The 27,923-nt window shown below is 37.9% G+C and overlaps 1 protein-coding gene across 2 annotated transcripts in view; it reads right to left on the bottom strand.

The window, feature by feature from the left end:
- Window positions 1–27,923, bottom strand: part of nolo (ADAMTS-like no long nerve cord) — a 242,053-nt gene that overhangs the window by 75,450 nt on the left and 138,680 nt on the right. For both annotated transcript variants that reach the window (XM_069118962.1, XM_069118963.1), the window contains exons 4-5: window positions 5,191–5,243; window positions 2,054–2,153 (exon numbers count right to left, since the gene is read on the bottom strand). In XM_069118962.1, the coding sequence (XP_068975063.1) occupies window positions 2,054–2,153; window positions 5,191–5,243 (153 nt within the window). The remainder of the gene's footprint in view (window positions 1–2,053; window positions 2,154–5,190; window positions 5,244–27,923) is intronic.

Here is a 27,923-nt window from a genome sequence, read left to right as displayed (position 1 = left end):
CACGCGTGTTTGTGACACCGGTGGAAATTGTTTATCGTGCAGATCGAGAGTGCCGCTATTGATTGTCAAGATGTGTCTCGTTCGAAAGATTCCTTTTGTTCGCCGATTTTTGCAACGAGAAGAAAGATATTCTCCTTTTGTCCCGTTTTTCTTTCATGTTTTCAGGAAGTAATACTCTTTTTCGGTTTTGTTTAATGCTAAATTCGTTTATCAGCTAGTTAAACGAAGATTACCTAGTTGTTACCGTAATGTTGTATCGAAACGTTATACGTAATTTGTATTTAATGATCGCTATTGGAGAATCGAAGCTGTGGACAAAGTAAAAATGAAACTTTATCCAACCTGTCTTCGATTAAAAGGGATCACAATTCAGTTTTCTTAACAAAACATTTACAGTGATTCTATCAACTTTATCTGCTCAGTCTACCCTTTTCTCTGTTATAAAATACTGGAAATTTTAGAAGAATATTTCTAATGACTGAATTATGAAAACAAAAGTTTAAAACAGCAATGAAAAATAGAAGATACGGTACGATTATACATACGGTATAGCTAGAATAGACATTTTTGTAATTGTTCAGAGGTAATGTGCAACCAAGTTGATACTACGAATTCTGTAACCAAGTAGGACTACGAATTTTTAAACACTTGCTTATTTGAATAAAATTTCCCTACTTATAGGATGCGCAAAACCTTTTTCGATTCGACTATATATGCGACAATGCCCGGAGCACTCTATATACGTCTATCGTTAACCATGGAGGATATAATTCACGGACAAAATAAAATCCACTTGTAATCGTTAAATTGACGATGGTTTAGAGAAAAGTTTTGTGAAAAGGGTTAAGCAAGACACGGTTGGCGAAGCAAATCCCGTTTTCCAGCGCCTACATAAACGGAACCGTGGCGAAGGGTTGGTGGGCGGTATAAGAGAGCGAGAGGGAATCGAGGACGGCGTATCGCGGTGGAATACTGCGAGGCAGCTTCAAAAGTTGCCAGTTAAACGACGGAGTTAACTTCGTTTCGTTGTTTGCGCGAACCGCAAATTTCCTCCAGTTACTCAGACCCGGAGCCCTGGTGCCGTTATAATCACGTGGATGTACGTGTTACCGGGGCTCGAACAGCAGACAGAGAGACGAGAGAGTCACTCGGTCGTTCTCGTTTGTCCCGTTTCTACTCGTGTGACAACTTACTCCTCGCCTTGCGCTTCATTCGCGATAAAGGACAGAGAGGAAACACGGTGCAACCAGTTCCACGGCTCGGAGCTTCTATCTCACCTTGCCTGTTTCCTATACGTTACACTCTCTGTCTTACAGTCTTACGGCGGCAAGTCGCTTGAATAGAATTATATTGATAAGACAGCCGCTTTCGGGAATAATTGAATTTAGGCTAGTACACTGAATGTTCAACGGATACTGCTATCTGTTTGGTGCAACTGCTTTACGTGGTTGTTCTTCCAATAGATATCGGTTTGTTTCGTGGTTTAATTTCTGATCGAATTTTCCTTCCTCGGGTGTAAAGAAATTGTCATGTGATTAGACAAATTGTCTACAGATGATAAGAATTCTTCATAGTTGTAAACATTTCTCGTTTGGAATATTATTAAGAGAAGTATTTGCTGATAGAATAGAATTATATCGGTTGTGGAATAATTGAATCTACGCTACTATTTTATGCGATTATTCTTTCCTTTTGCTTCGTGGTTTAACTTTTGATCGATTTTTGTTTTTTCGTTGGAGAAAATTGCACGAAGAAATTTTGAATTGATAAGGGAATTGTTTAAAGGTGACGAAGATTTTTTTACATTTACAATATTCTTCCTTTCTCATCTGTTAGATGCGATAATTTTACGAGGTGGTTTTTCTATTCGTGATTTATCTGGTATTTAATTTTTCATCGGTGTTTGCGATTGCGTTGGTGGCGATTTTGAAAGAAAGACGAAGAAATGGCGAAATGGAAAGACAATCGTTTATAGATGATGAAAATTTGTGACAAATGTAAGTGTTCCCGTTTAGAAAAGTAATGAAAAAGATGCTTTCGCTGAATGACTCACCTCAGGGTTGCAGATCTTGTATTTCGTGCTCCACGACCTGCCTTTGCACGGTTTCCTCCTACAGCGCCTCTGCTGTCGTGAAATTCCACCGCCGCAGCTCCTGCGAAGTAGGGCGAGCATGATTAAAAAAAACAACGTACGAAGAGACTAACAAGGAGCATAGGTGTAATTTTCGACGCTGGTTCTTTTTGTCACAAAAATATCATTTTATGTAAACAAGCAAAGAATTCAGAAACCCTGTATTCTGTATTCCTCGTTGTCGCGAAGATTTTCTAATGATACAAAGTATAATTGTACCATTGCTATTAAGATGTAACAATATTATATCCTAATTTAAAGAAAAATGTATTGAACGTGAAATATACATACGTTGTCGATGTATATTTATATTATATATATTATTATTATCATTTCGTTTCTTTTACTTCGCGTATCTCGCATACAATTATGAGAGAACTAGTCGGAATTAGGACACGTAAGCGGAAAATTCGAAGCACCTGGAAAAATCATACGGTTTCTTTGATCATGAATTACTCGTTTCGAGAATTTAAGTAGCACTTGTGCTTGCGGTACACACGGGTCGGTAGTTCGCAATTCTGACGTCATTACTTAGAATTTGTTTCAAACGTAGCTGTGTTTTAAAAGATGAATGAACGGTATATGTATAGCAGAGTATACGCATAAACGATGACGTCAATTAAACGAATAAAGGATCTTTAATTTCGCGACAACGAAACGTTTCGAAGAACTACTTCTACAAATATCCCGTTTTCCAAACGTTCTCTCTGTTTCTTAATTTTTCATTCCTTATTTACTTACTAATTAACGGAGAGAGACGGTTGCTTAAAATCTTTCATAAATAAATTTGTCGAATTAATTAAATACCTTAGACAAGCTAATTCTTCTTTTAATAGTAGACAAGCAAAACTATTCACAATTTTGTTCAAACAATTTGATATTCCGATAATAAAATTTATAAATAATATATTTAGGTTAATTAAATTCAGAGGGACCTTCGCTCCATTTTCATTCCAATGTTTCTAAATATTTTTATACAGATATAAACCTGACGCCACGTTACTTCTATTTCAATCCCTTATATTTTCTGACGGTATTAACCCCTTATTAACCTACGATTTACGTTCGAGAATTTACGTTTGGTCCGATCATTGTACTACGGGCTATGCCCGTAATTGTAGTTTAAGGGGTTAAAGAATCTTTATTGATGTAATATATCTGTCCTGAAAAATATTACTTTTGTGAAATTTTGTAAATGCATTCACCCTTAATATACATACATATTAATTACAGAATTTTGAAGATCGGCAATAGGGAGAAATGTAAGAAAATGGTAGCGATGACATTTAAAAGTGGAGAATAATCTAGCACAGAACTAACAACAATAATTAAAAATACACAATAATCTATGTATACAAAAGTGGCAATGGTAACTAAAAATGACAAAAGTTTAAGACACGAAACATTATCTATCTATAATTTACAGTGGAGAATCGTAGGAATATTCGCACCTTCAATTCCCAATTTCGGACGATTGATATTTTTTTCTAAAATTTTGAAGAATGTTTCGGAATAATTAAAATCTGCATTATAAGAAAATATCAATTTATCCACTATCGACAATCAGAAGAGGTACTAAATACTAAACTTCTGCGATATACACTGTATATCGTGGATTTGGCAAAAGAGAGTGGTACAAATCAGATGGTAATGCGTTGATGAAGGGAAAAAATTTTAATAAATGTATCGGGGAACGCGAACAAAGATTTAGAGAGCCGTGGCTGGCCGCGTCGAATGTACGGCACCGTACATCATGCAATAAGCTTCTCCAGGAGGGCGAGTGCAGTTCACCAGTCGTAAGCGTCATAAATTATTTGCTGGCGCAGTCTGGGCCGTTTCTGGTCGGCTGAAAAACGAGCTAGCCGTTCCGACGTCCGCCACCGGAACTCTACCGTTGTCGAAATGAGCTCTGAAACGTTTAACATTCCAGCGACGTAATGGCGCCGCGACGCGATACTTAGCCCTTCGATCGGTTCTATCTTGCGATAGAACACCCGCTTTATGATACCAAACAACGTCAATCTAACATTTTTGTTACAAAATGGAGGATGTTTGCTAAGTTAATTTCTTATAAATGCATAGACATCCGCAGTCTCGTGATAACCTTCTAACATTTATTACTGGCTTACGTTACAGGAAGCGACGGAAAGAGTTACATAAATGACGCAAAAACGTGATTCTCGATACGTAGAAACGAAGTTACAATATGAATGACGAGATGATTATTTGGCTTTTCCTTTAGCATAATAAACACGTGATAAAGCTATGCCGGTTAAAAATCAATGTAAATGCGACATAACGCAGATAAGAGAGTGATTTGTAAGAAAGTATAATCGAAGAGTAGTCGTGATAGGGAAATCATGATTTATCGTTTCTTACGTCACTCAGAATAATTTCACAATCCGTTATTAATGAATAAGCAGTAGGGTCAGAAGTGATTGTCGTCAGAGACGAGGATTTCTGTGAGATGAATCAAATGTGTTTTGACTGCAGTGAACCATAATAAAATTCCCGACAGTTATGTAAAATATTTTGCGTATTTTCTAATATCATTTACACTATCGTCCAGAAGAATCCGGATACTTTGATCAATTTGTAGTAATATTATGCGAATTTTACCAAAACGTCGATATTAATAACAAGTTAGTAATTAGTAGTTTTTTTTATCTATTAAAAAGACTCGACGACGATATGTTTGTCTATTTACTACATGTAACTTGTATTAACTTGTATTAGCGTCGGAAATGTTTCTATCAGTTTAGAAGTACGTTGACCTGTGTACTTGCTTACAATTAGTCTCTCAAATAACAAAATACAATAGTTCTACAAGGCTTGACAATTGCAAATTACAGATTTCTTTATTAACGTTGATTTCCAAAAATGAGCTGTCATTTATTCGCAACTTTTTGATGAAATTATATTTTATAACAAATGCTTAAATGTCTGTAAACTCAGCTATAAAGAATGAGTGTACGAACGAAATAGTTAGGAACGAAAGTGTATCCTATCGTATCAATCAATTAATACATCCAGTCAAATCTAAAGCGTAAAATGCTTACCTTGTACAGCTGGACCATTTGGACCAAGGTGACCATTCGCCCCACACGACGCTCTGAAAATAGAAAACAATTTGTCAGTATTTGTTTCCTTTACGAAGCAATTTGTTAAATTTGGGACTAAATTGTACAAATGAAACGCCCATTTCCACGGAATACATTCGATAAAACGGATGGGCACGCGTGCACGCATGTTTATCATTTATCATTTATCATTTATCATTTATCACGAGAAAAATTCGACGTTCAATTATTCGGCGTAGCGAATTAATCGGAGGCTGTATTTTCTAAAACTGTCCCGTTTCTCGCGCCCGTGCGTTACTTTTAACGAAATTGGAGGATCCGTCGCGAGCGAATGAATTCGTTAAAATACCGCTCGATGCACAGCAATATTCGATAGGTAATTAAATCAGCCCTCATGAAATTGTTGGACAATTAATCCGTACAACGACAAATCCCCCCATTCCGCCAGCTGCTCCCGTTTGTCAAATATTTCTTGTCTATGCTCGAGATTTACGAACAAAAACCTTTCGAAGTATGAATTTTATTCCAGTCAAGCACGAAGGCTATGTTTAATCCAAGAAATTGCTGCTTTTAGCTCGTATGGGACAGGATGAATCGTACGTGGATGACATGACGGATGAAAGGTTTTTGTAGAGTCTTAAATTAGAGACACTGAAATCGTGAATACGATAGGATTTTAAAATATCGGTAATCAAATGTTTTATGAGGTTACATGAATAAAATAGTTTCCATTTTAAGAAGATTTTACGATTCCATTCCCCAGTTACTATATTTTCTAACGAGTTACTAACAAAAGCGTATTGTTTCTCGTATCCTCCTGAAGAAGACATAATGCATTAAAATGCAAAACAAGTACATATATCGTTACATAAGCAAGATATTTGCAACAAGCACGTAACATATAATACGTAAATGAACCTCCATTTATCTTAACATTTTCACAATTAGGAAGAATCATAAACGAACAGTATCGTACAGGTCGTACAGTATCGAATCCTAAAATTCATTCTCATGTAACAATATGTGTATAGGATTTCTAGAAATATATTTTATTGTAATAATAAGATCAGTAACGTAGATGATCCGAGATCTTTGTAGTGTTAATAAACTTCCTTCTAGATTTACCTCGTTCAAAGAAAAAAATAGCGCAAAAACAGGCGTACATCCGATTCGTCATATCGAGAATTGGAGAATGTGTGTCGAGAATCGCGTATAGAGCAATGCTTGCCGATGAAAGTGGCACCGTAAGAACGGCGATATATCAAAGTATTTAGCGTTTCTCTACAGCGTGGAAACAGAAAAATCTCGTCTGCGAGGCGGACGGGAGCTGGCTTGCACATCGATATCCCTCTTGGAGCAATAAGTTCACCGTGAGACGTGATAAAAATTTCGGCGCTTCTATTATCGTAATGCTCGGCACGTTCGTAGCCGAACCGAGCGGATTTCGAAAATTCACTTTTACCAGTCGGCTCGAGGCTCGTCGAGCTGAATTCCAGGCTGGATATTTCGCGATGGCGAGCAGTTGCTGCGATCATCGCTTCAGAATCTGCAGAAAATAAATCGGGAAGGTCGGCGAAGCATTCTAACGTGTTGAACGACACCTGATTCGATTCTTTTCTTTTTTAAAGATAATCAACTTTGCGCAAAGTCGCAATTTTTTGATATTAAGATTGAAAGAATCGTTGGGAAAAATATCGGTGATTCGATATCGTAGCGAGCCGTGTCATCGTCCGCTTTATGTTACGTTACATAGAAATTCTGTGGAACGTATTGTTAGCTTTTCCACTTGTTTCCCATTTCGAAGTAGAACATACGCGTGTCACGTTTCTCGATCGCGGAGGGCTTAACAAATACGAGCCCGTTCATCCTTTTCCTTTCGTAACGAAGTTCGTTTAGTTATTGCCCTCAATTGTTTCGGAGCGGACGGTTTTCAATTTTTGAGGAGTGCTTGTGCACCTCCTGTACATCGTATCGTCCTGTAATTTCTACCTCCCTCCCCTCCCCCTCTCTCCCTATTTCCAACAAGAAATTCGAAACCATATACACGGCCCTCGGATATCTACACGATTACAAAGAAACAAATAAAAACTCTATTACAATTTTCCGTACTAAATTTGATAAAGAAGAAGAAACTTTATTAACGTAACCGTGGGGTATTAATTCGAGAGTAGAGATATCGTAGATGATTTCAAATACTGTGCCGGTAACCTTCACCTGTCACAGTCATTATTCAGGTTATCTATCCCGTTGAATTATATTATATTAATCGATCTCGATGGAAGAAATGTGTCGTTAATCAACCGTATTGTAGCGTATCACGGACACAATTATTAAAATTTACGAACCGGTAAATCCACGTGAAATCGTTAACCCTTTCGTGGTTCGAGGCACGAACGTTGCTCGAATAAAATATAGAATATCTTGCCGACGATTTTCCCTCGATCGTTCGCTCTCTTTAGCTGAGCTACCCGATAATGAGCTGTTGTATCGGCTTTCGGCCGAGAGAAAGAGCAGCAGGGGACCGACAATTAATCCTTTTTATCCGACTACCGCCCTGAGCGCGAGCGGGGAACAGTGGATCAACGAAAAGGAGGACATCGTGAAGAAAAAGAGGAATAGAGAACGAAGGGATGAAAGAGAATAAGGGAAAGATCGAAGAGCTGAAACTCTATAAAAAATAATAAATAAATTCAGCGAGAAAGGGAAGTTACGGAAAAAGGAAGTTAAAAGAGTGATAGACCGGAGAACAAAAGTAATGGAGGGGCTGAAAGTATTGTATATAGATTCCCCCGTGTTACGTCAAACGCTGAAATTTATTGCAATTTATTTTTAGAGAGTCTGTTACTCTCTCCCTCTGTGTTTATCTTTATTATATCATTTTGTTTCTTTTGTTTGCTAGTATATGTAGGTTGATTACATTGCCTGTTTCCCGACACGTTTAATCCTGACGCGAATACGGCGATCAAGTGTAATGGGCGATAATTTCACGCTCGAGTAAATTATAATGGCGCAAATTTGAGTGGCTGAGCTTGGTTCACGTTCTCTTTATTTTTCTGCTAGTCGAGTCACCGTTTCCTACTCTATTTTATGATTCCTTTGTATAACTAATTATACGCAATTAATTTGTTGATCATAAATAAACTAGATAATACAAGGATGAAATCATCTTTTTTCACGCTTATTTATAATAATACTCGAAACATCCACGTTGGATTCTTTCTCGCCTACAGGCTTCAACTATATTCATTTACTGTTTAATCACTTCGACAATGATCTACGTATGTGCAATTCCTCTAAAGTTGACAATATTTTCCCTCGGATATCATTTGGAGCAAAAACATTAAAAAGGAGGAATTCCGACGACTCTTTGCATGAAAAAAACTCTCTTCAAAATGCTCTTTTTTTGCTCACGGCATAACCGTGTCAATTACAGCGAAAGAAACAAGCGTGGAAGCGATCCTATCTCGATTTATCTCCGAAGGACACGCGCGCAATTGACGAGAAACGTGGAATATCTCGGAAAAAATACGGCGGATATTTTTTAACGGTATTTTCGCTTCTTTATTTTTTTTTTTTTTTTTGTTTTGTTCTCGTTTGCTTCATCGTCGAATTTTCGCGACACGAGATCGGTTTTCGTAGAAAATAATTGAAGCATCGATCTGGACGTCGCAACAGGACGATACGCCGGCTCTCGAAAACGGTCGCCTCGTTTATCTTCCCTCTCGGGTTGGTCGGTGCCGCGTTATTTCGCGAGAGGACGCAAAGTTTGTGCGGGATGCAACGAGGCGACGCGGTGACAGCAGTCGCGGGTACGTGGCGCGTTAACATTCGCGGAGTTGGTTCATTAAAAAAGCGCGGAACAAGCTCCAGGGCGCGCTCATTTGTTAAAAGTTCGCGGGCTTGTTCGCTGTTTGAATCGTTGATTAAAGAAGTGGCGGTCTCCCGTCTCATTTTTTATGCATTTTCCCTTTTCCCCCGTACTTTCGTACGTTTCTTCTGCCCACCTTCCTTCTTTATTCTTTTATTTTTCTTTTTCTTCTTTTTCTTTTTTTAACAGAACTTATACCATTTGAACAGTTTGAAGAGTAATTTAGGATGATAACGATATATATTTAACGGATGAATTTTGATGTTCTGTCTGTTGTTAGGGAGTTGTAGCTTGGAAATATGAATTTTTTCTTCCATTTTCAAAGTAATTTAATTCGTGCAATGTGAATCTAATCTGGTATCTTAGGTAGGAATTTCTCCCCTTTGAGCAATCGAGCGCAATTCACGGTTATTGAAGATGAATGAGCCAAAGATGAGTTACTAAAGTCCTATTTGCTACCTAAATACACCAATTATTGTCTACTAGGTTACTGTCGTCGGTAAATCAGCATGCGTTAATCCTTGTCCACGCTATTACACGGTTACACGGTGCATTGATCGTGAAGAGCGTATTCTTACTTGACCGAGCAAGCGTTTACAGCCTATTGCGAAACTTTGCGCTTTTATACCTTTGCTAGATCCAAATATACCCATTGAGCTTTTCCAAGGCTAGTATTAATAAATAAACAATTGCCCATTTTAATGGATCATCTACGACAAATATTACTTTTAGCTTTCGAAAATCAGAATAATACTTCTACATTTTCAATCGTTGGAATACTATGTTTCATTATATCGATCTCTAAATGAATAAACATACCATTGAAATAACCAAATGAATGAACAGTAAGATCTAACAATTTCTAATGAATCAACGACGTACGGAAATCTTGCAATTACCTAGCCTTCTGAAAGCAAAAGGCAACTTCTAGATTTTCAATCGACTCACAAATAACTTATAATCGCTATATCCTATTATGTTTATTGGCTCTTCGTGCGAAGAAGCTACCGACAAGTCGATTTCCTCTCGAATCGTACCGGTTCCCAGAAGAACGTTGTAGAGTTTCTCGACCGAAGAGATCCATGGCGAATGTCCAGGAGTTGGATCGTTTCGGTGAGATTTGTCTGGTCGATCATCGGTCCTACGGGGTATAGGAAGCGAGTGCAATGGCGGGAAGGAAAGTGGCTAGCATGGTGCGGCACATATATGTATAGGGCGGTGCGAAAGCCCGCATTGCGGAATGAGAGATCGCCTATCGGCCTATTGGCTTGTCCTCTCTGCTCGTTTATTTCCATCTTCCTCCCCTCTCCGCCCTTTCCGGTTTCTCCCGTTGGTATCCGGTTGTACGACCCTGTATCCGTCTCTGTCTGCCACTCAACACTCCTCTTTCGTTGCCAATTTGCGACGAGATTCACAGCTGGAGGCGATAGCGACGCGTGCGTGTCAGATAAGAATCGCTTTTGCACCCTGGGCCCCGTGGTCCAGTCCCGTTCGATCCCATAAATCGAACGATTCGATCGTCGCTCGGAAGATTTAACGGCGACGAAAGCCCGGCTCGCAGTAAATGTCAACTGATTTTCCTACATTCTTTATAGGCGAGCCACGATAAGCGCCATTGCTTTTTTCTGCGTTCATTTAACCAGAGATGTCTGCTTTCGAAATTGAGAAGTTGAAACAATCGAACGTTGTTGGTAGAGAGAAATATAAAGAAACGATATTTGTTCGGTAAAAAGGGATACACACTGTCAGACACATAGAGATATAAGGATACCCGTTGGTTGCATTTATTGGAAGACTCTAACAAACGTTATTTTCTTCGGTATTTTACGTTATAGGGCACATATGATGCAAATGGAATAACTAGAAAATAAGAGAAATAAAAATCATTAAATTTACGCTAAATATGAATGTGTGTCGTCGAATATTTATCGTCGACACCATGTAATAGAAATATGGCAGAAAGTCGTGTGCTAAGATAATTTATTTTACCTTTTGGATTGTGTTGGATTAGAGAAATGCGCTTTTTATTTCTACTGGAAATTTTCACTTCTGACACTTACACCGTTTATCATTTCAACTCCTTCGTCGGAATACTTTCCTCGCGAAATTATAATATTGACAAAGAAGATTTTCATTGAAAATTCTATTTCATTACGAAATAGAACCGCTTATAGTAATGCTGTGTACAAAGCAAGTTCTTAACCAGCTTTGTGAAACTACTTTGTGAAATTACTTTGTGAAAATTCGCGATTCTTCTCACAAATACGACATTTCGATGTTTCTGAATTCATAATTGTACTTCTGCTTGTTAGTTCCGAGTAAGAAACATTAGCATAAATAAAGAGAACGTCCCTTATTCCCGCATTTCAAACTACTTCAACTTCCATAATATCATAATACCATTTGCTAATTGAAATTTAACTTTCCCCTCTGATCCTCATCGTTAATACATTCCTTTGATATTTACTTCTATAAACACGTGTGTTTAAGTTGTTGGCTAAGTTTCAGACGATTTCAATGAAAATGTCTGACGATGAATTAGTAGTAACGACTGCGTTAATTCAACGATTAATGGGCAATTTTCTGAAGCTGGAAGGAAGTGCGGTTACTTCGAGTAAGCGCAAATATTGGTCTTCTTTGCATATTGCGTCTGTGTAGGGGACGTGGTCACAGTTTCGAGTCTGTTCGTCGCGATTCCGCGAATATTTATGCATACGAATCTTCGCGGTCGCGTGCAATCGCGCTCGCTTAGTTTTGCGCCTGTCGTTCGACAGTTTTGCATATGCATGCGTAAACGCGCTCCACTCTGCGTGTTAAATATGCTTCGACGCGCAGTTGTTATTTATATAGGCAACTCGTTAGGCGGTTCTCTGTGTTTCTATTATTTCGTGTGTCTCACTGATAACGATTTCATAACGGAAATTCTTATTCCTTCAATTTTCAAGTCATAAAATTGAAATTTACGAGAATAATTACACAGTTTATACGAAGGAACTTGAAAACTCTTCGTTTCAATCGAAAAATTCGACAAATGAAACCTAAGTTTAGGATATGTTTATTGAATTTTCGTTGCTGTTGGACGATACATCTGGGTCGATAAAAAAATGGTTATTTCGAATCAGTATTTTTAAACATAAGTCGTACGTATTCGACGCGTTTGCTTGGGAATTCCGAGACTGAAATAACTCCAGAAGAGTGAAAAAAATATTTGTGTATTCCCCAATTAGCAAAATTGCCTGCGAAATCTCTCAAGGTTCTGGCGACTGTGCTACCATTTTAATTGTAAAAGCTTATAGAATGCCCATTTTCAAATTTCCATAAAATTAGCAGGCACGAATATATTTTAAAGAGATGAATTTAATTTACAGAATGTTTAAGCAAATTTGGATACTTATGTACATGTGGGTAGATATATGAAAACTAAAATTGAGAAGAATCGATCGACAAAACCACAAGGGGTTAAAGTGTCTCAGCGAAGTAATCTTCGTGTCGTCCACGTATCCTCGAAAATTCTGGAATTTAAATTCTTCATTCCCCCGTGTCGTGGATTCGATGTAACGTTAAAACTCCCTTAGCGGGTTCGGGGTGGTTAGACCGAAGCAGTGTCGTCCGAGACGCCGCGCCATGTTGCCGTTAGACGTAATTCAAATTCCGGTGAATTTCAAGCGGAACCGAATGCGATAGCGAGGACCGTTTAAACTCCGCTTTGCTCCGAGCTGATCTCCGCGCGACGAAATGACTTCACGCATTCGCGACCGCTCTTCAAAGCATTCCGCTAATTTACATGCATACAAGCCTATATCGAGGTCGACTCGGGGACTTTAATAAAATCAAGCAGAACGAAGATAAAAGCGTGGATGGAAGGGTTGCGAGAGAGGGATGGAAAGACAGAGATGGGTAGAGAAAGGAAAGCGTGTTGCCAGAGAGTAACGGGCCAGCTATTCCCAATTCCCACCCAATCTAAAATCAATCTTAGTTCGTGCTCTTAGACGAACTGGAAGTAGGATTCTAAAGGGAGCCGCGAGGGGATGAAACGAGGGTGAGGTTCGACCGATCACTTTTAAGCAGGCTTGCAAGTCTGCATTATTCAAACTCCACCGCCGACCGAACTAGAGTTCCACTGCCACCCTCTAAAGAACCCCCTTGTGCCTTTCACTACGAGACTAACCCCTTCCTGCCCCCTCCATCTTTTTCTATTCTACGCCGCTTCATCCGATTTCTCTTGCTTTTCTATCCATTTTTGGTTTCAGTTACGCGCGAGGCCGCGCGTTTTTAATTGTTATTCCCACTTTGTTAACGCTTTCGTAATTTTAGTATTTTTACTTGGAGAATGAATTTATAATGAATTTATAAATGGTCTGCAATTCTCAACCTATCTGTTCCCTAGAGCACTGTTTCGAGTATTGGGAGGATTGCAGGATCTAAGATTCGGGAGTGTTCGAAGAATTAAAATCAATTTTACGTTACTGAAGCTGTCCGTTTACTTAGTTGTGCCATTAAACATGTACTCTTGCACCGGATGTTTGAATAAATATTTCATTTGATCAGGTATCTGTCTAGCTTATTCTTAAATATTTCATACATTTGTCATCTATTTTTGGAAAACTTCTATCTGTGAATCTAAGAAATCGTTCCTGTAAAAAGTGGAGATCTGACTTATCATGATTTTTCCTCCTGGTCATCGTATACATGTAGACATTGGCAACGAATTAATAGTCATATTAATATCCCCTTCTGTATAAAATTATACCAATTTCACAAACTTCAAAAAATCGTAAGTAAGTATTCTTAACCTGTGAGAGTTTCTGGCTATAGAGGATGATCGCTGTTTTACTTAATAACTGTGCCATGTTTTTTCACGTGAACCCAACGAGTCGAGTGCACGGAGGCGTCGCCTGAAACGTTCATCTCGCTTCCTTCGGTTGTTCCTGAATCTTTCAGATGCATGTTCGCGAAAAGCAGCCGCACGAATTACGAGTTTAAAGCGCGTCGCGCTCCAAATATTTGCATTCGCGCTCCGCTCGGTCGCCTACGGAAATTTCAACGGCATCCATCGTCAGATTGTCGCCGCGCAAGAACAAACAACCCCTCGTTCTGTGCAATATAAATATTTCACAATTACCGAATCCGAATCACATTCACTTTGCTCGTTCTCCATTCTTCGCGCCCTCCTCTCTGAGGCGTAGCCGTGGCAGAAAAGCTGGTATAAACATTTTCGGTGAAGCGTCTGCCAACCACGTTATGCTTTCTTTCAGTCGACTATCCAGCTAACCATTCCATCTCTGTTTTCTTGCTAACTTTCTTTAATTTTTTCGATTTTTCCAACAACTTCCAATTTCTTTTTCCTCTCATTTTTCCAAGAAACTCGAGCTTCGTAGATTTATATATAGCATTGTTTATAACTAGATCGACGATGTTTATACAAATTCAGAGTTTCCCGAATACAACTAACGAAACAAAATCTAAAGATTTCTTTTATTATCTAAATATAGTGACAAGTGTTTTACTATATATGCGTATTTTATACAATATCAGCAGTTTGTACATTTTTGTACATTTAAATTTCTTATAAACGCATCATTCGCATTCTACTCGTAACTATCCAAATGACGAAGACTTTTCATTCTATTTTTATCACGAAAGCGCGCATGAGTTTTTGTTAGAACGATGAATATTATTTTTGTTGTATCGTCGATCGCAACTGTATTTAACTTAAATCTAAATAATTTAGCTGACATTTACGGATTTTTTAAATCTATCGTATCTTGGTTATCGAGTGTGAAAGAAACGAAAATTTTAAAGAATACGCAATTGATTACTCTCTATAGTATTCAAAAATTCCAACTGAGAATAATCTTTCTTCCCAACCATGCTGCTGTATTCCGTATGGAACAAATTCTATAAACTAAATAATAAAACTCATCAACTGCCGTTTAAAATTGTTAAGATCTGATCAGAATACGAATTTTTAATTTCCATTTCGTTATATACCTGACGTTCGAACGCGAATTTTCCTTTGTTTCTAACACGTAAACAGAAATTTCTAAAAAATTCATGACAACTTACAAATAATACGTAGCGAATTATTTTCAAAACTATCAAGTCGACGTCGATGGTAACCAGAGATTAGAGAAGTTTATATATGACGCGAGTTCACCAAAAGCTTCACTGAAGCATCGTTGTGGTGTCAGGTTGAAAGGGACGCGTAACGGGCTTAGAAAGACCGATGTCTTAAGCGGGATAAAAAAGATAAGCTGCGGAAATAAATCTGTTGGAATCACGTGTTGGCTAAGGACCTCGATCTGAATCGGTTATACCCGTGTAATGATATTCGGAAGCGTTTATGAGGTTTGGTTGTCCGAAAGTGAAATTCCAATAAGATTTAACGGGTCGTTTCCTGGAACGTATAAAAGGGTGCCGGTACCCTTCGAGGAATTTCAATTGGTCACGATAATGGGCTGATTTTAATGACAATGGGAGTATGAATATTGAGTCGTGGATAAGAATGGGACTGTAGATATGAACATATGAGTTCACGTTTATCGGAGAATGATAACAGATAATACTCCACCTCTTTGTGTCGTCGGACGATTTATAATTGTTTTCGAGTCTTTTGTTAGGATAAAGATACATAATTTGTTTTCTGATAAGAGTTGTCATTATCTGAAGATTCTTATTCAAAAAGACTTCTCTATTCATTGATTCTTAGTAATGATTTATCAGTCACAAGGCTTATCATAGATTGACTATTTTGACAGTAAAGCGTTACAGTCAAATGTTCTGATGGAGGATTTTCATTTAGAGAGACTCCCACAATCCTATTGTGGCTTTCGTAAATTCATTTAATACGTTAATTGTAGAGATCTGTCATTACTCTTTATTTCTGACTTTATTTCATATTGTCAATGTCTCTCTCTTTCTCTGTGCGTAATTTCACAAAATATCAACGTTTCACATGACCATCCTAAATCTGCAAAATTGCTATTACATTTCACTCATAGCCTAGAGTCGCAGTCATAGATAATTACTAAATCATAGTCGAGTCAATTGTCGATTTCCAATCGAAATGTCGTCGAGTGTTACCTTTTTCACGGTGATTCGACAGCGAGGTTCTCGAACGCTGGGAATAGAACGGATGATCGGACTTTTAAGCAGAATCCTCGCGGCGCGGCGTCTGCATTATTCACACGGTTCCTCTTTCGCGTCGATGCTTTTGCCCTCGCCACATCCAGTCGGGACGCCATTCTCGCGTGCAGGTGTCAATTTGTCCTTCTACCTCTTTCACACCCTCACCTTCTTCGTCCTTCTGTTTTTCTTTCGACGGTCTTCGTCTCCTTCGTTCGCTCCATCTGCCGAGATGCTCTTCCTTCGGGACGGGCACATTAGACTTCCAAATTATTGAAAGCAACAGCAGGAGACCAAGAGATCCTCTCTTCCTCTCTTTCTCGTACCCTTTACTCCTTTTCTATTTTTTTCTATTTTTTTCTCTTTAAGCACGCTTGTCTCTCCGTCATCTTAGCGATTCCATCTACGTCGGTCTATAGCTAATGGAGGTCCTAAGGATCGAATCCACGAGATCGGTACACATCGCGAGAGGCTATTTTCGTAGCCGTTTCCAATATAATCGCATCCTCGGTTGGCTGCCTCAGCCTTGGGAAAGTCAATCGTGAGTGTCACCGACGGTGAACATCGTGTCGATGCTCTTCGGCTTGACCGTGCCACCTGTCCGTTCATTATCGATGCAAACGCTTCGAGTGGGATCCGTGTCCTCGGTTGGCGATCGGCTTTGTCCCGCTAATGCTACGAGACCGACCGACCCTGCTCCGGCGGCAACCCTGTGGATTCTCGCGTGTCACTGTTAATCGTTCCCCGAGAAATTGGATTAGGCACGGACAATCCATTTGTGGAACGCCTTTTGCTTGTATATTGAAGAACTGTGTCTCGTCTACTTTATTTCGTGAACAAGATTTGCAAGATTTGCCTATATAAACTTTCTAGTACCTTGACACTCAACTCTGTGATTCGAATATACGATTCGTTATGTAGCTTTGTCATAGCAAAGTGATGTAATCATTATATGAATTGATCATTTCATCACTCTGTTAATAACTGACTGTTCAATGAAGTATTGATTGGAGTGTACGTTTCGATGAAAACTAAAAAGCATATCGCGTTGGTCAACGTATTTTTTCAAGCAATCGAACGTCGAGCAGTTCTCGTCCAATGAAAAACAAATTTCGCTGTTAAAAGTGGACAATGCTGTGCAAAAGGATCGGTCGATTTTTCAACGAGGCGCGCTTTACGGACGAATAAAACTGAAAGTTTTGCGCCAAAAGTACACGGCGCTTTTCACAGAAAGGGAGGTTACTGCTAATTTTTATCATTATTCGTGTTGACCGCTTCTATAATTTCTGCTTCTGTCTCAAATCGCGGATAATGAATAAGAAATCTGGCAGTACTAACAATTTAGTTATAATGAACTTTTTCACGAATTTTTTCATTTTCGCGTTTCTGTTGTTTCGTCGATTCGAATCTATTGTTTCTATAGCATCAGACAGCACGAGTATAGTATTGATGAAATGTTCGTAGTTCGTGGCACGGATAATGAAAACGTTGCGCGTGTGTTATATACGGCGCGAATACCGTGTGTTGGTTGGATACAAAGCAGCGATTTGACGAGGCTTTGTTTTGCTGATACAAGTGTCTGTACCTTAATTAGCATTATGATCGTGCATTATGTTGAATGAAACTCTGTTTTCGATACCATTATCGTTAATTTTATCATTAGTTCTTAATCGGTTCTTAATTGGGATATATCGATATTTTTTGTGCAACATATGAAATCTTCTATGCTATCGTCCAAGATACAGATTGTTAGTCAAATACGATGCGCCAGTTCCGTTTTGTTATAGTAATTGTCGTTGAGCGTATCTATGAATTTTGTATTATATCTCTAAAAATTTTTGTTGTAATTTTAATTTTTGATAAAAATAAATTATCTTTTTGGTAGTGGTGTTTGAAGGGATTTTCATAACATTCTTATAAAATCAGTTTTCCAAACTGCTCGAATCTTGACAATTTCCTGAAAATGTCTTCATACCAGACAATTTTATAAATTAATATACATCATATCATATATACATATAATATGCAATGAAATAATCTAAAACTTTATTTACTTAACTCCCCAACTGTCTACGAAAATATCACGTTATTATAAAGTATTTAAAATTATAGAACATTTAAAAGAAAAGTAGTTCACTATACATACTGTAAAATAGAATATCCGATTCGTAATAATAACTTTGACATCTTTCTAAAAACAAATCCATCCCTTCCGAAATTACCCTACAGGCGTCCATAATTCGTTCATTCCTGCACTCTCAATTTTATCCCCGAATCGCAATTATAATTTACACGCGATGCAATCCGGCAATTCATAATCCGCAAACGTGAAATCGAAGCAGCGAGGAGATCGGCCTCTGAATGCGAAACAATAATTTCCATCGAGTATCGCGATTTGTTCAGATTACGTGATTAAAAGCCGGGGTTCTGTGGTTTTAACGAAACACGGGGGAGACGATATTATACCGGTCGGCTTTTAAATAATGGTTTTCGATGTTTTATCGTAAAAAAGCGAGCACTGGACGAGGGTAAAACACAGAGGAGTGGGTAAAAAGGAAATAAAAAGAACAGAGGAGACAAGGCTGGAACCTGGAGTGGAACAGAGAGAGAGTGAGTGAGTGAGTGAGTGAGAGAGAGAGAGAGAGAGAGAGAGAGAGAGAGAGAGAGAAAGGGCGAAAGAAAGGAGCCAAGGGAAAGACGGACCCCGTGGGTTAATTTAACTTGTTCCCATCGAGACACGCTCGGTTCCTCGAGGAGCAAGGGAAAAAATCGTCTCACTCCGGGGTTAATTTGTAAGCGCTGGTTCGGTTCAAGCCGGAATCGATGGCGGGGCATGAATTCGCGGACGGTTGAAAAACAGTTTGCAGAAGGGTGGGTGAAATAGCAAAAGGGAAAAGACGAGGGAAATTGTCTCGAAACACAGTTTGCCGGTGGCACAGGGGTTATTACACGTCAGTCACACCTCTCTCAAAATTGCGAAAGTTTTATAAGACACAACGATCCTCGGTCGATTACGTCCCACGCGACTTATGACCGGCACCTTTATTATTGCGCTGAGTAGTCTCGTCTTATATTGCATCGCGAAAAACAAAATTGCTTGGACTCTGCTTTAACCGGGGATTTGTTTTATTTTCTGCAAACCTGCCATCTGGTTAAATGGTATTATCTTTTAGCTTTTTATGTTATTCTTCTTTCGTTTGTGGTTTGTTGGTGAGATTTGAATGGACGTTGTTGCGTGGGATGCTTCCGGCGATTGTTGCGTAAGACGTATCGTCGTGTAATATTAAACGGAAGGCTGCGAGTTAGTACTTTCTTCGTAGATTTAATCACGTAATGGTGGTAACTTTATGGAAATCCCAACGTAGAAAATCCACAAGTTTCTACAATTAAAGCAGAGATACATATTTGGCGGAGTTTCGCTTGAAAAATTCATAAAGTTTCTTTTTCCTAATACTCTGATACATTTTCTCTGCAAATATGTCTTTTCCATTTTTCTTAAGTTTTAATGTAACCTTTATCGATTCTAACTACCATACGATCAAAATGAAAGATTAAGCAAATAAAAACGAAACGTGATTAAACTAAATATGTTTTTAGTTAATTACTAGACGTTTCTCCGAGTTCATATCATTTTTCATCGTTCTCATCGTAATAGTTTCAGTTCCGAGCTACTTTCAATTTCGTCGATTTTCTCTCATCTTCGAATGCTTTCCGCTTCCTCTTTTCATGTGTACGAAGTACCTATCAGCGATAAACCTCTCCCGGCATATGCTTCGCGATATCTTCCATGTCTTTTCCTATTTCTGTATATGGCTGTTCTCCTCGAATATGCATACGATTTAAACAATAGCAGCGCTATAGAGCGCCCACTTTTTGCTACATCTCGATTTTCTTCAGTATTCGAACGGAACGATCTTAAAGCTCGGCAAAATATTCTACTTAGCGATTTTCTTTTGCCATTATATAGTTTCTTCTGAATGGAAGAATCTTTAAATAAATATAACAAGGAATACGAAGAAGAATCATTTCTCTTGAAATGCCTTTTTATCGTATACTCTCTGAAAATGTTTGTGTGCTACACAAATATCGGTACTCAAAATCATTTCGCAAAATGCGTTCAAATCTTTTGTTAAGTATTTAATTTATTACTTTCATTCCTAGTTACTTTTCACCCTGGTCTATCCTGGAATACTCGTAAAATAAATCAGAAAATAAAAAATAGTTTCGAAATTATTTAATCAAGTCACACTTTCAATTTATATGTTTCAATAAATGAAACATAATAATATAATATACATGTATATACAGATAATATGACAACAAATGAATAAAAATGTTTCGATAACAAACTAGTACTAAAAAACAATAGTATTAGTGAACAGTGCTAAAAAATTTGGTGCAAAAACAAATCACTCGACGGTTTGATCGTCATTTAGAGAAATTCTAAACCGATTTTTCAGAGCTTTTGATATGTAATCGGAATCGTTTCGATCCACTCGTGTCATCGGATCGATTCGAATTGAAACGAACCGCGTTCGAAAAAACATTTTACCACTGCGTAAAACGCAAGGAAAATTCCGGTTGGTGTTCGTCGCTGTTAAATTAACAAATGTACGCCGTTACCGATGCGCATCTCGCTGAATTCCAATTATTCCGTTGATCGGTGATCGTGTGATTTGCAAAATTACTGAAACGCAGATGTAATCATCAAATCTACTCCCATAACATCTCACTCTACTGCTTTTCCACTGGTCGCTATCGTGCTTGCCATATAATTAATCAATTTTGACAGATCTAACATAAATTCCAATACAAAGTATTTAAGTAAACTGAAACCACTTTACACGTGTGAATCTGTTACTTACTTTACTTGAATCGTTCTTTCAAGTTTCTATTCATTTTGTCGTTAGTCAATTAGTCGGTACAAGCGAGAATCTGCATACTTCGAACATTCCAAAGGAACGTTGTACTCTATGATCATTTGACAATTACGTATGTTGCAAAATGTAGAATTCGCTTTAAAGTTTAGATACGAACGTGTACATTTTCTGTGACTTAGATCCATTTAAAATTAGCAGTGATTAAGTCCCAGTTGCGGAATACTCCAGTAATTAGGACCTATCGAATATAATGCTATACCGATTGTTCAAAGAACATTGAGCTTTCTCTTTATAGCATTTCTAGAGAATCAATTCGAGAAATTTTGGTCGATTTTCCTTGTAAATGGAAGATCAGCGGCTTCGTTTGCTGTTCAATTTGCTCGAAGAACAACTGTTCGAACGATCACGGAAAAACCAGTGGAGAAATTGTCAGAGTATCGTCGACATTTCACTTGCTTTCACTTGCGGTACCTTTTATCATCTTTCAATATCGTATTAATGGTTTTTATTTCATTTCTGTTTGAATAAATTGTACTTTTTGTTGATCATCGGTCAACATCATGCACATTCTGAAGATGTGTGGTGGTCAAAGAGGTTTCGACAGATAGGTAGATAACGGATTGGGGTGGAAAGGAGACGATATAACGGTGTCCAAGTTTCGTGGCAAGAGCCGCGGTCGGATGAGAATTATTCAAGGATTTTCCAGATAATGCAATAACGTAGCAGCGCGCGCACTGCCGCCCGTGAGAAATTAGCGGCATGAATTATGAATGAGACCGACTTCACCGGCCGTTTATCTTCTTTAATGTTTCTTGGCGTCTTTCGTTGGACGAGACTACCAACAGTGCGTCTTGCTACTCGTGATTTCTTACCTCTTTATTCTACGTTTTCAGCATGGCGCCACGATGAGAACGTTGATATCGGCGATAAATTGGACGTTCTATTGTTTTTCGAAAAAATGGAAAGTATATTGGAATCTTGATAAGGATTCATTTGGAAAAATGGTAGTCTTTGCGTCATAGTTGGTTTGAAACTAAGTTCAAAGTTGTCGAGCAATAAACCGAATGTCAATGGGAAACAGTTAGTGTCATTCGATTCTTATATCCTATTTTCCCCATCCTGTTGGATCATTCGTGTTTGCCAGAATAATATTAATATTAAAGTAAGATTAATATTTTAATATTTTATGGTCCAGCGGTGTCTCTTTTTTCTGGATAAAAGCTCTGCATAAAAACAGAACGCATGGTGATTATATGATTTTTGTCTGAATATAACGCGATATGACAAAATGTACATATAGGTACATATATATCTTATACGAGAGTGACAAAGTACATTTTTCGAGAAATTAATTTGAGATAGAAAGTTTGAATAATGATAGAAAATCGTTAATAATTCGACCATTTGACGCTGAAAAATTCTTTTTCCTTTTACGGTCATTCAATTTTAAAGGTCTTTGATAGAATGTTGTTTATACACGTAACGTATATCGCTCACTGTTAAAGCAAGAGTTAAAACGATTTCTAAATTATGAAATTCCTGTGAAATTATATGATTCTCTGTTAAATAATATAACTACATTGGCTAAAACTTCGTTCGATATCTTCAGGCTAAAAACTTTCAAATTTAAATTTTGCATGTGTCCCCAAATGTACTATTTCGCTGGTGCGTCGCTCTTATACATTAACACGATGAAACATCTCCTTCACGTATAAATGTATAATTATTTCACAGAATGATATTAGTATGAATAGCGATAATTTCAAAGCGCTGACGTCAAACGACCGCCATTACGCACGAATGTTTCGTACATGCAGCACTCAGTAACAGTCACCTTTCAAATCGAACACCCGTTAAATGCAATTAGACAATTAGCCGCGAACACGATGGAGCAGCGAGTGCTTCGTCGACGCTTTTCGCCCTTCTGCCGCGTTGAGAGCGCTACTAGAGCCAGTCAACGAAAACCACGTATTCCGGGAGACGACGATGAGATAGGAATATTCATTGTCATAGCACGCACGCTTCTCTGTCCGAGGGATGTTCGACGACCGGCGACCCTCTTCTCCATGTACTTTGTGGTCGACCGATTTCTTCTTTCATTCTCGATGCACCGGGACAAAAACCTTTTAAACCGTCCCGCCGTCGCCGCATCTTTTCACTTTTGCGCACAATTTCAGCTCGCTGCAGTTAATTAGCGCAAGCTATCATCTCTTACGGCGAGGATCGTAGAATTCGACGTATCGGAATAAAGAGATTGTCCTTACATTCCCTCAAAGATTCGAGATTACAAGATTCGAGTATTTGATTGATTTTAAGTTTCAATCTTTTTTAATTATTTTAACAGTTTTGGTAATTCGACCATTGTAACATATGTTCTTTTAATAAATGAAATACCAGGGTATTTATATATCTTTATCCTCATTGATAGTAAACTTATAAAGTGTTTTTGAAATGTTCTGTGAGCTTTTGAGCGGTTAACGAATGGTACCGAGTAATAGAATGTCAGTGATCTTCCACTCCAATGACATAACCTCGATAATTGTTCGTGGCTTTTAAGTAATCTGTTACCGATTTCTTTTGTCTTCTAAGTTACCTTCATCTCTCAAGAATCTTGATGATTCCGTAGTGAGTTTCAAATGGCCATGAGCTAATGATATTCTAATAACCTTATATATAGCAATGACACGATCTGGACGATCTTTATGTGAGATGTATAATGATGTATTTTCTTGTATTTTCTATAAAAATATTTACTTGAGCAATAGTCTGGCATTTTACGATCGTCTATGATACAATAATATCGATATTCTATCCGTTTAATAAACTAGACATCCGAATATACCAATATTTACAGATTAATGTTTTGCTTCGTTCTTTAAAACATTCTCTTATACGATAGAACTCGTCGTTATTTGATTCCATTAATCGCGATTACTCGTTCATATAATCATCCCGAGAAACAGGATTAAACGTTCGTTGAATGCTTCCATGACAAAAATTTCCACTGGCAGTGAGAATCTTTTGATCAATACCTCTCAAGTTTCAATTTTGGACATTGATCTCGTTTCAAATTATACAATTGTTGTACAGGCATAAACCAACAATGAAAATTAGAACAGGAATGATATTTATATCAGAATAACAGTGAATAATTTATGATGCGACGTGAACGATAATTCATTAATTCGGCTAATTGCGCGACCGCGATATTCTTCGACGATCAAACGGGTGCCAGCCCTGAATTGTTAACACGCTGTAGCAAATTTAATTGAGCGGTTCGCGTAATTATCGTCTTTCTTCGACCGATTATTTACGTTTTAATGAGGCGCTTTCTAGCGTTAGCGCGCCCAGTGCCGATATTTTCTATAGAATTTACCGAAAATCCACAATTTATGACAAATCTATATAGTTCATATAAGAAAGGAATATGGGATAACTTTTTTTTCATTTTCGGCTTAGATTTCGAGAAAATCGAGTTTGAGAATTTACCGAGTATGCTTGAACATGGCTAGTTCCGGACTGAACAGGATTAAATAGTCGTCAGGAAATCATTTTATATGTGAAAATAAGTGAAAAACGTGGAATACAATTTTTTCACAAGATCCTTTGTTTTCGAAAAAAGAAATTTGAAAACTTATCATACGCGTGTAGTAGGCTCCATGTTTAAACTTTATTTTCTGTGGATTATTCAACTCTGTCTAGAATCAACTTGACAAATTTTCCACTTTTTCCTTATTTTTACACAGGGAATCCGTCGTGTCCACTTTTGCATGCTCCTTCTTCGACTCCTGTGTTCTCTACTTAGCATTAGACACGAAATTAATCTTTTATTAAGCTTCCATTTTCTCTATTTTATTTCGATTTCGACATATGTTCTCACGACATATGTGTATCTCGTTGATTAGTATTTTCTCTCTCTCTCTTTTTTTTTTTTTAACGGCAGAATACGCGGGAAGCTCCCATTCTGTTCGTCCATTTTATTTTGTTTTTTTTCCTATTTCTGTTTTTTTTTTTTTTTTTAGATCACAGATAATAAGGCCTCTGTGCTTTAAAAGACAAAGAACCGCTTTCGAAATGATGCAATATAAAATACGACGATATACACAGGATATGAATGTGAGGTTTTATTCGTCCTAAATATTCACTGCACGGTCACAATCACGATTCGTTTTAAACGCTATTCCAATTTTAAAATCGCGAACAATAAACGAATAAACGTAATACACAGGCATAAACACAAGCAGCGGAATAAAATTTGTTCGTTGTTAAATTGAACGACGGTGTTCGGTGATAAAGTAATTACAAGTTCAACGAACAGTTTGAGCGCGAACACCTTTGCGCACCGAAACAATCGTCAGCTACCGACAACTATTCCCACTAATAACCATTCTGGCAATTATCCAAATAATTCGTGTTAACATGAAGCTCATCAAGACTTTCCGCCAACTTCTAACTTTCAACCCATGAACCCGAATAGAATTACAGCCAATCGAATAATCAACCATCGGTAATTGCTTTTCCACTTCTCGATATTCTTTCGTTCCTCGTTCGGTGGAAATTGCACGGTTTTAAATTTCAGTTTCAATCGCATTGTCATCTTTTTTGTAACCTGCTACTTCTCGTGTCACAGGTTGTGTACGTATGCGTGTCTGACTTTATGCGCGCACCATTCGTACAGGTATATCGTATTTCTGTTTGGCATATTTTGTCACAACATATCTTTTGGTAGTTTAGTGAAAGGAGAAAAAGTAAATATTATTCCCTAGGACTTAATGGGAATAATATTACTTATATGAAATAGTTATAAGTGTCCGATATTATCAACTATCTCCTGACATGTATTATTTCTCCTAAATGAAATAAACGTTTCCTACAAAATGCATGCACCTATAATTATTCCTAGGATCTCGAGAAGGAAAATTATTACAAAAACAATTACAGATTGCCGATGAAAGATTTTAAATGATTTCAATTGATATCATTGGAATATTGAATTTTAATGATTTTAAATAAAATCTTACGATTAAAAGGTCAATCGGGATTAAGTTACGTGAAAGCAATCAAATCACTGAATATCCGAAACTCTATAACTATATATCGAGAACGACAATCAACTAACGGAAGAACTGTTTCAACTTCAATTACATCTTTCCTTCTTTTTCCTTCCCAACTCTGCTACGTAACAGTATTCTACGAGAGCGCTGCGGTTTCTGGGGCGAATCGAGTTGCCAAATTTCTGGGAGCCACCCCCGGAAGTTCGCTGATTCGGTATTCGCGAAAGGAATTCCCAAAAATACGTTCGGCACAAACGTTATTTCGATATACCGTCGCGACATCCTAATTCGACGATGCGCCAACGCTGTTGGCGAACTTAGTTTTACGCTCGTAGCCAATGCAATCACCGACGGAAGAAACACCGAGAAGATATCTGAGGGAAAATGTACGCAAAGTTGGATGCAGTAGGACGCGCACGATTTCCTATACGGGATATGACCCTATTCGCCTTATCTGTTCGCCATGCTCGTATCAAAGGTATTTTTATATGCGCATGCGGAACGTTATACGGATACACGGCGAGATACACAGTTGTCTTACGAGATCATCTTATTGCTCGCCGAATTTCGCTGGAGGCTTCTTGTTGCTTTCACGTCGCGTCGTTCGATTATCGGAAGATCTGATCGGGCGTAGGAAATTTATGAAATTCACGATCGATAACGAAATTTATGTGTCACAGAAAGATAAGCGGTTGAGTCGATTAGGGTGGATTGTGCATTAATTTTTGTTACTACGATGTATCTTGAGCGACGAAAAAGAAATAAGGACAATTGTAAAAGTAGAATATGGTTAAAAATGAAATTAAGCGATTCGACTGCCATAACGCAAGAAGATGACAATCAATCAACTTGTACTAAAACCATGGATATTTGAATCTTGTCTTCTTCGATGAGAAGGTGGGCTGAATATACATTTTTGTCGTTAACTGTATAAATTAAAACGACGACAAACAAACCAAGTTTGATTTTACTGTCAAATTCGGTTCTCATCTGTTTATTTTACAGTTACTTGAGAATTCCTATTGCAGCCGGTTATTTTAGAATTGTCAAATTTTAGCCATGAGAAGTAAATTAACGATTCGTGTCAAATATAGGAATAAAGTTGATACAAGGTTTAGTTTGCCAAATTAATTGGAATTGATATCATAAACAAGCGCGCGCGTGTTTCCACCATTTCATAAATTAAATCTACAGGATCAAAGTTAGTACACTAGTAATCAAATAACGTTCCACGTTGAATCTTTAATTATTAAAACAATTAATAAAAACGACATTGATGCAATTAGGTCGAAACTTTCATATTCATGCACTCGAATATCGGCGCAGTTTCGGTGATATTTTAGAATCGATAGAGAATTTCTGCTTTCTGTTTATAATGTTGTTATACAAACTAGATTTGAACGTGACACATACAGGATGCGATAGCAACGGTCATCTTCGAGGATGCACTGCCAGATACAGAAAGCTTCGCGTACTGTGACATCGAATTCATAAATTCTGATTTGTGCATTCAAAATGCGATAAACGTTGACTCTGTGTTCGGTGATATACGCACGTTAAGCCCGAGCATTCTAAATTTCTCTCAATCTGTTGTTCCGATCCGTTGCGGGGAACGCAGCTTCCATCCATCATTCGGGCTGTTACTCTTTTCCGTGACTGGCGATCTTTCCGACGCGTTTCATTAATTAAAATAATCTGACGGTCTCGCTGCAAGTTAATAATGACAGATTTGAAACTGAAAGATTTCTTTAAAAATATCCGTCGCCAAATTTTAAATCTAGATTC

The sequence above is a fragment of the Bombus flavifrons genome, chromosome 8 (genome assembly GCF_040668555.2).
Source record: "Bombus flavifrons isolate JBK064 chromosome 8, iyBomFlav1_principal, whole genome shotgun sequence".
Lineage (NCBI taxonomy): Eukaryota > Metazoa > Arthropoda > Insecta > Hymenoptera > Apidae > Bombus > Bombus flavifrons.
The sequence above is the reverse complement of the archived record's forward strand: the minus strand, read 5'-3'. Positions and strand labels throughout refer to the sequence as shown.